At 33.9% G+C, this 10,465-nt stretch overlaps 5 protein-coding genes and 3 pseudogenes across 8 annotated transcripts, besides 1 other annotated feature; 1 reads left to right on the top strand and 7 right to left on the bottom strand.

The window, feature by feature from the left end:
* Positions 1-212: 212 nt before the first annotated feature.
* Positions 213-9,159: a mobile genetic element.
* On the bottom strand, positions 599-1,046 carry TVAGG3_1065170 (annotated as a pseudogene). The gene has a single exon. A coding segment is annotated over exon 1 (448 nt).
* Positions 1,388-2,302, bottom strand: TVAGG3_1065160 (organellar and viral DNA polymerase type B; the record flags this gene model as incomplete). The annotated part of the gene is made up of 1 exon (XM_051256161.1): positions 1,388-2,302. The coding sequence occupies one exon, from the start codon at positions 2,300-2,302 to the stop codon at positions 1,388-1,390; it is 915 nt and encodes a 304-aa protein (XP_051076625.1).
* TVAGG3_1065150 (uncharacterized protein) lies at positions 2,730-2,924 on the bottom strand (the record flags this gene model as incomplete). Its single annotated transcript, XM_051256160.1, has 1 exon — positions 2,730-2,924. The coding sequence occupies one exon, from the start codon at positions 2,922-2,924 to the stop codon at positions 2,730-2,732; it is 195 nt and encodes a 64-aa protein (XP_051076624.1).
* On the bottom strand, positions 4,250-4,900 carry TVAGG3_1065140 (uncharacterized protein; the record flags this gene model as incomplete). The annotated part of the gene is made up of 1 exon (XM_051256159.1): positions 4,250-4,900. One exon carries the CDS (start codon positions 4,898-4,900, stop codon positions 4,250-4,252), a length of 651 nt encoding a protein of 216 aa, XP_051076623.1.
* TVAGG3_1065130 (phage tail repeat-like family) lies at positions 5,771-6,355 on the bottom strand (the record flags this gene model as incomplete). Its single annotated transcript, XM_051256158.1, has 1 exon — positions 5,771-6,355. One exon carries the CDS (start codon positions 6,353-6,355, stop codon positions 5,771-5,773), a length of 585 nt encoding a protein of 194 aa, XP_051076622.1.
* Positions 6,375-6,527, bottom strand: TVAGG3_1065120 (uncharacterized protein; the record flags this gene model as incomplete). The annotated part of the gene is made up of 1 exon (XM_051256157.1): positions 6,375-6,527. One exon carries the CDS (start codon positions 6,525-6,527, stop codon positions 6,375-6,377), a length of 153 nt encoding a protein of 50 aa, XP_051076621.1.
* TVAGG3_1065110 lies at positions 6,636-6,948 on the bottom strand (annotated as a pseudogene). Its single transcript has one exon. A coding segment is annotated over exon 1 (313 nt).
* Positions 9,160-9,609: 450 nt separating the features above from the next.
* Positions 9,610-10,215, top strand: TVAGG3_1065090 (annotated as a pseudogene). Its single transcript has one exon. A coding segment is annotated over exon 1 (606 nt).
* Positions 10,216-10,465: the final 250 nt, after the last annotated feature.

Here is a 10,465-nt window from a genome sequence, read left to right as displayed (position 1 = left end):
TTGAATACTCCTTCGTCCTAAGCAAAGCAAGCATACCATTGGTTTTGAAAACCAAACCAGCACAGAGACTTTTAGACGAGAATTACCTCATATGTTTTGCCTTACCCCTGGAAAACCGAGGGGTAGAGATTCCGTACGAAGAATCGCAAGAATTTGGCTCCTGGTTTGAGAGGTTGGTATGTACATAGATTTTGAGAACCGACCGGCTCTTTCACCACGTGCATTTGGTACATATCGTCTTTGACCGAACGAATGAGACGGAGTTGTTTTTAAACTGAACCCACTCATATTCTTCATTTATAGCTTCATGAACGATAGCAGTTGTTGTGTTCTCTGTTGTTGACATATCTGTCTTTATATTCCGGATAAAAAAATAAAAAAAAATAAAATTAGCGTTATTTTCTATCTTGTATAAAAGACCAAAAATAAACGCTTTACATGTATTTTTCAGCAACTTCGTCAAATAATTTTATAGCTTTGTCGATCTCATCTACTTCAAACGTTTCTTTACCTTTCGTGGGAGCACCATACATTTTCTCAAACTTTTCAAGCAGTTCTGTTTCTGCAGCTCTCATATCGTTAACAAACACAACCTTAACTCTATTGACTGTAGAGTCATATCTTTTAGTTATATTAAATGTTCTTCCTATCTTATATCTCTTTGTATTGAAGTCTTTCGGTTTCTGAACGATGTAAAGTAAGCCTTCACTGCAACGTTCCGTATCGAATGAACCATATGTTATGAAATTATATCCAACAACTGGGTCTAACCAGAACAAAACTACTGGTATAAGACTTTTGTCTATAAGATATGCTGTAGTTCCATGAAATCTTACCGATATCATAAGCTCAGGATTTCTTGTCAAAATTTTCTGAGATGAAGCATTTTTAACCCAGTCGTTTGTTTTCTTTCCAGATGGAGATATAATGTCTGACAAAGAATATTTGTTGTATTTCTTTGAGTATCTTACGTTTAAATCACCAATTCTAACCATTTTGGTGTCATTGTCTATCTTTCTAACTGTTTCAAACTCAGTGTTTGACATTTCCTGTTCTTACATACAAAATAAAAAAAATATTTTAAAAAAACTAGCTTTTATTTTCTATCTTAAGGAAATTCATGAAATTTGGTCATTTTTCAGCAAAAATATATTTTAGGGTAGAAGGGTATATCTACCCCGTTTTCTACCCTCATTTCTACCCCAGTTATTTTATAAACGTTTCACATGGTAAACGTTATTTTTTAAATTTTGTGAAAACTCAACGGTTTGACACAAGCCCTAAAATATATTTTACTCAGAATTTTACTCAGAATTCGGCAAAAATATAATTTATGTTAGAATGTTAGATCTAACATGTTTTCTAACATGTTTTCTAACATAACTATTTACAAGCGTTTTACATGGTATATGTTGCGATGGTTCATGACTCTAAACAATTTCGTAGCTTCTATTTCTTCTGTCAGTACATCGAATGTTTTAACAATGCCGAAGGTTTCTTTATATTTCTTCTTGACATCTGAAAGAAGGAAATCGTTAGCGGTTGGATAGTTTTTGTTCAGAAATTCTAACATGTTCATTTTATCTTCTGCTGGTTTTTCTGCTTCTTTCTTTAAATCTGCATAGTCGTTTCGCATACGTTCTATCTCTTTGACGGAGTAGTTATATTTCCTCATTGCTGCTTTACATTTAGAACATTGCGGGTTCATTTTTGCGTTATATTCTGAAACCTTACCTGCTAAAACAACCAAGGCGTCAATGGTTTTCTTCATCTCGAACATAGCGGGTTTTATTTGTTCGTTCCATACCTTACCCCTACTATCTTTATCTCTTATTTCCCAAACACATTTTGCAACTAACGAAACAAAGTTGTCGTAGGTCTTAAATTCTTCGGATTTGTAAAGGTCAGAGATGTTCTTATATACCATATCGCAATCTTTGTCCATGACTTTATGGTTGCAATGAAATCCAAGAAACTCATAGTTAACCTTTCGTATGAACTTCTTTATTTCTACTGAGTCAGTTGCTTTGACTTCTATTTCATCGAATTCTGGAATAGTAAGCTTTTGTTGTTGGATTTCAGGAAGTTTAGGTAGATGGTCAATAATATCCTGCATTTCATAAAGATACTGTTCATTTGTTTCATCTTTTGCAGTGCAATCTAAATCTCCTTGGAGAAGTTCTTGCTTTATCTTCTGGATTTCTGTTTCGAAAGTATATGAAGAAGGAATGAAGCTTTTCATCTCTACTAACATTGAAGTTGGGTTCATGACTAACGAGTTTGGTGCTGTAGTTGCTAACATGTTCTTACAATAAAAATAAAAAATATTTTTTTAAAAAAACTAACTTTATTTTTTATTTCGGGAAAATTCATGAAAATTCAAGAGTTTTAGACCATGTTAGAAAACGTGTTAGAAAACATGTTAGATCTAACATTCTAACATAAATTATATTTTTGGTGTAAAATTCATGAAAATTCAAGAGTTTTAGACCATGTTAGAAAACGTGTTAGAAAACATGTTAGATCTAACATTCTACCCTAAAATATATTTTTGGGTCATTTACGCTCATTCCGATGAAGAAGTCTTGACAAAACATTTATGAAGAAGTCTTGACAAAACATTTACGAAGAAGTCATGAAAATTCAAGAGGGTAGAAAAGAGGGTAGAAGACAGGTTAGATCTAACCTTCTACCCTAAAATATATTTTTGTCGAAAAAAAATGGTTCATTTACTCACAATATTTTTGTACAAAACGACCCCAAACTTTTAACTTCTTTTCTGCAGCTTCTAATGTTATCTTAGCGAGTTCATATTCTCTAAATTCTCTCTTTAAATCTTCTTGTTCCCATTGGTCTAGTTCGTATGGAGAATCTCTATAACCAGAACATATCTCACGTTCATGTTCTATTTGTTTTTCATGCATTTTTCTAACTTCTTCTTCAAACAAAGGTTTTGCATTCTCTACTGTATCTTCAAGTTCTTCTTCATCTAACTTCTCATGAACTTTCTTGTCTATGGAGTCCATAATTTTTTCCAACTGCTATACAATATTTTGGAGAAGCCCACATTGCAATATAGTTTACGAGTCTTGGGTCTACATACATTCCTCTAACCTGTTTGATTTCATCCGGAATTCCTGCATGAACTTTGTATAAAAAGCAACCCGCCGTTTTCCGCGGGTTGGTATATTCTTCACAAAATGCCTTAAAATACTCTTCCCAGGACTTATTTTCCAACAACCTTCTAAAGTCTTTCCTAAACTGCTGACACATCTTTGTTGCATTTATATAACCATCCTTGTCTCTACGTAAGACTTCAATACCGTTGTAAGTGCCTTTTGTGAATGTTTCGCCATTAGATTTGTTCGTGAACGTTTTTGCTTCGACTGACATTTCTGTTCTTACAATAAAAATAAAAAATATTTTTTGGTGGGACGTCGGACATTCGTTTGTGGCTTAACCGTCGGACCACAACGATAAAAATCTCTGCTACTAGCAGTACTGCTACTGACAGTAGCAGTACTTTTACTGACAGTAGCAGTACTTTTTCTGACAGTAGCAGTACTTTTACTGACAGTAGCAGTACTTTTACTGACAGTAGCAGTACTTTTACTGACAGTAGCAGTACTTTATCGTCGAAAACCCTCTCAAATTTTCCTTTTTACTGCAACTAGCAGTACTTTTACTGACAGTAGCAGTACTTTTACTGACAGTAGCAGTACTTTTTCTGACAGTAGCAGTACTTTTACTGACAGTAGCAGTACTTTTACTGACAGTAGCAGTACTTTTACTGACAGTAGCAGTACTGCTAGTAGCAGAGATTTTTATCGTCCAACTTTACAAATGTAAACTCCTATCGTTCTATTTTCTTCACTAGGGTCTAACACCAAAGTAACCTTACAAATGTAAACTTATATCGTTCTATTTTCTTCACTAGGGTCTAACACCAAAGTAACCTATGTACATGAAATTTCACTGCATAAAAGGAAAAAACCTGCGCGAATCGGGATTTGAACCGAGGTCTTCGACGTCTGTAGCGAGGTAGCCCATACCACTGAGCTATGAGCCGCTTGCATATTTTTAAGTAAAATATAGTATATTTGTCATACAGTGAAGGATGACCAAACTTAAAAAAAATAAAACTAAAATATATTTTTTTCTATCTTAAGGAAATTCATGAAAATTCAAGAGGGTAGAAAAGAGGTTAGAAAAGAGGTTAGATATACCCATCTACCCTAAACATTATTTTTCAATACTTTTTCAGCACTTTTCCGTAGTTATATATGAAAGACAATTCGAGATAAAAGTCATAGTACAATGGAATAATATGCTGCACACCGTTTGTTGTGAACCAAACTTGAAAGTCAGAGAAACTGTTACTAGGTGGTTCGTAGAATTTAGAGGTAAGGTCATAAAAGCCCTTACCAATACAAAGAAAACTGTTGTTGCTTGAACTGAAACTTGCATGACACATGACATTTTGAGGGTCGAACACGTTTCTATAAACTGTCAAATCTGTTGGTGGGCGTATAAATTTAAACGGACCGTCAGGTGGCAATGGTTCGTTCTGGTTTAGTAACCGAAGAAATTGTGCCCAAGAACGTTTGTCTACTTCCCAAAATAAAAACTGTGTATCTCTTGGAGGGTTATTTTCAATCCTTTGAAATGAAACTGTGGAGTTCATCTTGTCATATTCTAGTTTCAGATAGTATGTTCCATTTAGTAAAGAATCGTATTTTTCTTGAAATTCCCAGTAGTATTTGTTTATTTGAGTTTGAAAGTCATTTAGAGTTTTTTCAAGACTTTCGTCTGAACGAATTGTAAAGATTCTCATTTCATCAAATTTGTCTATTAGACCATTAGGACCTCTATACTGACCATGAAAATATACTGCAAACATAAAAGCGTTAGTTCTTTTTGAAAACAAAACTCTTCTAAATCCTATTGCCTTTGCATCTGAAGGACTTTGAAGCCAACGAATTGGATAGTCAAACCTGTATGAACGGGATGAAATTTCTTCATCTGAAATATTTCTACCGGCATTTGTAAAGATATAGTCTAACGGTTTTGTATCTGCTACTTTTGTTCTTTGTTTTTCAACCTGAAACATTTAATATATGTAAAAATATATGGTTTTAAAATTGTATGCCATATAGCTTCTTGAATTTGTTGAGAAATATATGAACGTGTTTTCCATCTGTATCTCTAGTGTTTACATAAGCACAGCCTGCCTTAGTAAAACATACTTGTAATTTTCTATAGTTTACGCCGGTATAAAGGTAGAAAGAGTCCTGTTCTTCGCTATAGTAGTAAAACTCAAACGTATGCTTACCATAGTCTGTAATTTCAATTGCTTCATCTTCTAGTTCGTCGACAAATTCGAATACAATATCTCTAAATTTGCCTATGTTCTTACTGTTTTCAGAACAAGTGACCCAGCGTAAGTTTTCAAGTCTATTGTCGTTTCTTATATGGTTTATGTGGTCTACAAAAGGTAGATTGTTAGGATTCGGTATAAAATGAGTTGCAATGACAACATGTTTAAAATAGTGTTTTCCACCAATCCTCATCCTAGCATATCCGTCATTTTGCTCCCATTCGCTTAAAACTCTTTTTGTCTTTTTGTTTCTGACTTCAAATGACTCACAACAGTGAATTTCATATTTCTCATCTAACAAACAAGTTTCCCAACGGTCTGTTCCAACAAACCCAGCGTACATTTCAAATAAAATAAAAAAAATATTTTTTTGAAAAATATACTGTTTTCCTTTTACTTTACATAACCTCCTGCTACCATAAGTCTTTGACGCCAACCCATACCAGCTAATGAAGGTTGACTTGGTTTAGTTTGGAAACTAAACTTTGGTTTTGGTTTATCTTCAGTTTTTGGCTCACCTTCTTCTATCGGTCTTTCGTCACTTTTCGGTTCCTCGGGTTTTACCCCACCTGCAGGAACAGTTGTGTCGTCAACATCTTCGTAAATATCATATGCCATTTGTTTTTGTTTTCCTTTCAACTTTTTGTGTTTGTTGTAAAGTTTAGAATATTTCGACTCTAAGTCAATGAGATGTTCTATAATGAACTGTTTGTCAGTGAAGTAAACTTTTCCATCTGTTGTCTCGAAAGCTCCTTCAGACTTCAATATTTTATTTGTGAGAGTCTGTTTCTTTTTTGAGATACTAGCCGTTCCATTTCTATGAAAAGTGACTTTATAGTTAGGGTTTGTATTTCCAGACCTGGCACTTTCTATTATTGAATTTTTCTCTTCATCTGTAAGTTCTTTGACAGGTTTTGACAATGGTTCTGAACTTTTTGTTTGTGGTGTCAAATCTACCGTTTCAACTTCTTCAGTCATTTCATCTCAGTAAAAAATTTTAGTTTGGTTTGTTTTCAACTGGTTGTTTAGGTTTTTTAAGTCGGTCTAAAACTTCCTGAGGTATAGGAAGAACTTGACAAACACGTGGTGTAACTGCTGGAAGTCGACAAATCCATCTTGAACCCATTTGTCTCAATGCTGTATTGTTCATTTCATCTCGGTAAAAAATTTTACATTCCCCAAGTTTGAGGCGGTTGAGGTTGGTTATTGTTTACCCATTGTTGTGCATGGTTATATCCTCTGTTAAAGAATCTTTCACCTTGGTCCATATAGTGTCCTGCTTGGTTATAGTAGTCATTTGCTTTGTTATAATAGTTTCCTGCTTGTCTTCCTACATTGTCCATCCATCCTTGAACTTTTCCTCTTGTTTCAGGATTTGGAATAAGATTTGTTGCATCTCGTGCTACATCCCAACCTTTCTGTACAGTTTGTATAATAGGTTGTGCTTTCTCTTTAAGTATACCTAATGTACTCAAAATCTTCCTTCCAACTCCAAATACACCTCTGGCTATTGTTCCCACTGCGGGCAAAAATCTGGATGCAACTCCTGCTAATGCGCCAAATAAACCCATTTCTTATGGGGTAAAAATGACGAATCCAAACAAGGACCCCTATGTTTCTAAAGCGACAAAGAAAGCACTCATGATAAAAATCTTTAGTTCAACACCAAATGCTTGGTTTATGGATATCTTGGAAAACATTCCGAGGTATAGAGAAGATGGACCACCATACTGGCTAATATTTGTTGGTCAAAACACAAGATACTGTGAAGCCATACCATTACAGTCCAAAAATATTTTAGATGTGAAAACTGCTTTGACAATATTCGTTGACAAATACCATCCAACAAAACTGACATCTGACTGTGAAAGTTCTTTCAAATCAGACGATATTAAAAACTATCTGCGTTCAAAAAATGTAAACCAATATTTCATTGTCGACCAAAACCATTCTGCTCTTGGTGTCATTGACAGTTGTATAAAAATCTTAAGAGACTTAAACCAACCACAAGGTGGTGAAGCAAATGAAATGTCATATGACGACAAGTATAGACACTTCTCCATGGCAAAGATGAGACAAGTTTTAAATATTTACAATAGCCGTAAACAAAAAGGTTTGGGAAACCACTCCCCTGAAGAAATGAAAAACAACCCTGACTTAGAGAAAGACTATATATTTAATAGTTTAGTCAAAAGAGACAAACAAGAAAGAATGCCAGGCTTCAAACTTCAGAAAGGTGACAAAGTAAAAATAGAAATACCTAAACGCGACCCATATGAAAATACTATTGACTATGACAACAATGGGAACTCGACAGGTACTCGCATTCGTGTTCGTAAAAATAGAAGAAAGTATACAAGAGAATATTATGAAGTTTTAGGCAAACATGGCAAAATGTACAGACTGCAAGCAGAAGATAAAACTACTATTGTCAGACCTCGTTTCAAACTTGTTAAGGTTCAAGGTGGTATACTTTCAAAGACAGTTCCTAACAAATATAAGACAACTCCTGACGAATATGCTAAAGAAGTTGAAAATGACGACTAAGCAATTCTATACCATGCGTAAACTGTCATGTAAGGTGGCATGTATTCTTTACTTTGTCCCGTTGTTTGCGTATATCCTGAAACGAAATGTGTATGGTTTCCTTCTCCCTGAGTGTCACTCCAGTAACAATTTATAGCAAACTTAACGTCGTCTTTAACATCATATCCTTTACCTTTTGTCATTCCTGACCAATCCCAATATCTATGCTTATGCCAACCTGCTTGAGATGTACTTAAATCTATGTAGTGACTGTGTGCAGGTAAATTTTCACCTGAAATCGTTTTACTTCCACCTGTTTCCTTTGAAGAGTTTGCACAATACAAAAACCTGTCGACTATTTGTTCCCATGCACCAACACCAAACATTACTTGAGGACCTCTTGCTTCCATAGATGTATAAATAGAACCTACTGGGTTCATTAAATCAAACATATGAGATATTATAGGATTGTCTCTTTTGAACTTAAAATATAGTGCAACTATTTCAGGTTTCTTCTGGTTTGTGTCAGAATATTTTTTATAATATAATCTTATGTTTTCAGGGTAGGTAAAGTCTTGACTATAATATTTATTTCTGTCATCTTCATAATAGTATACTATTCTCGTTTTTTCTATTGCATTATATCTTTTATATCTATAATAATCTAAATATAATGTTAGCTTTTGTTCATCTACATGTGGTGTTCTGACGTCATCTCCATAGTCATAATAATATGGTGCTGGAGCTGGGTCAGGCAATGTCATATCTGCCATTTCATAAACTCTTAAATATTTCTTTTGTTCGTCTCCATATAAGTTTAAGTAGCAGTTGTTGTCTAATGGAACTTTAACTTGTGTACCATCATTCTTTTTATAGCTTACATACATTTCATTGTTATTTTTCGGAATGAGTTTACACCGTGTACCATTTTCTAAGGACTGTACAAACTGCCATCTAAAATATTTATTTTCTTCATTGACAGAAAAGTCACCAACAATAGTTTCAATATTTTTTGTTCCTATCAAACTTTGGTATATTTCATTGACATATGTTTTATCTGCTTTATTTTCAAGGCTAACGTTTAAGTCTGTTATTTCAGAAGATGTATGTGTATGTCCAACGGCACTTTTCCTGTTTAAGGTTTCTTGTAAGTTTGTAATATTTGCAATGGTATGTGTATGTCCAACGGCACTTTTACTGTTTAAGGTTTCTTGTAAGTCTGTTATTTCAGATATAGAATGTGTATGAGTCTTTTTAGAATATTCGTTTTCAGCTCTCGTCACTTCACTTGACATTTTATTGTCAACATATGTTTTGTCTGCTAGTTCAGGATGAGTATGTTCTTTTGTTGCATATGTTGCATCTGCTCTTTCTTCTTCTTTTGCTATTGCATCGTCTACATATTCTTTGTCAGCTTTGTTGCCAACATCTGCTTTCAAAAGAAGTTCATTTATAGGTTTCTCGTTTAAAGTTCCTTTTGTTGGATTTATACAGACAGTATGGTTCTTATTGTCTTGAAACAGAAACTCATCTGTCATTGGGTTTATTGTCAGTTTTAAGTTTCCTTCTTTCAATGACTCAGATATCTTAGAATAGTTTGAAAAGTTTGTTGTGTTCTTATTTAGAGCTTGCATAATGAGTTGTCGGTTGTGTTGTATTTCTCTCATAGACGCTGTTTCATTTGACATTTTTATTCTAGATAAAATATGCTTCCAATAGAAAAAGAAAATTCAAGAGTTGCTACAACTAAACCATTAGATGAACTTTTTACTAATGTCGGTCAAAAGTTTGAGACAGAGACCGTAAAGCATGAAGGCTATCGTTTTGACTACCCATTAAGATGGCTAAGAGACCCATCTGTCACAAAAGCTATTGGCTTTCGTAGAATGAAGTTTGTGTCTGTAGAAGATAAAAGTTTTCCATTTATTGTAAGGTTTCATATAGATTATATATCTGAAGGGAAACGAAAAATGTGGGAAGAAATTGAGCTAATACAAGTTGACCTTTCATCTTCTCTACAGACTGCGTTAAAAAATATAGAAGATAAAATAAATTCATGTTATGCAAAATATGCTGATGAATATGCAAATACCGAGAGCACACTTTATGTGAGAATTGTATATGACAAACAAAATTCACAAGTGTCATTTCAAATCTACGAAGACAATCCAAAGAAAGACGAACAAATATATACAGAATTCACTGCAATGTCATGGTATTATTTGCAAAGAATGTTAAATCAGAAAGTCAAACTTCCTTTAGCAAATATTTACAGTCGATATGCAAGAGATGAACCATATTTATTTAAAGATGTTTTCGACTCAGATGCTATTATGTTCATGCTTCATTTTCTGGTGCACCAAAAACTCTTTTTTATGCTTGGCAAATGACTTTTACGAAAAACCTACAAAGCTATACGAACCACCAAGTGGAAGTATTTCAGACTTTCAAGTATGGTTTACTACAGATGGAAGAAAGAGAATAATTCCATTATACCACGCGTTTTACTTAGAACTTAGTTTCATATACAACTAACTATCGAACGGTAAAAATATAATTTTA

This window comes from Trichomonas vaginalis, assembly GCF_026262505.1.
Source record: "Trichomonas vaginalis G3 chromosome Unknown ctg_42, whole genome shotgun sequence".
NCBI lineage: Eukaryota > Parabasalia > Trichomonadida > Trichomonadidae > Trichomonas > Trichomonas vaginalis.
Note: the sequence above shows the minus strand (reverse complement) of the source record. Positions and strands in the feature narration are given on the sequence as shown.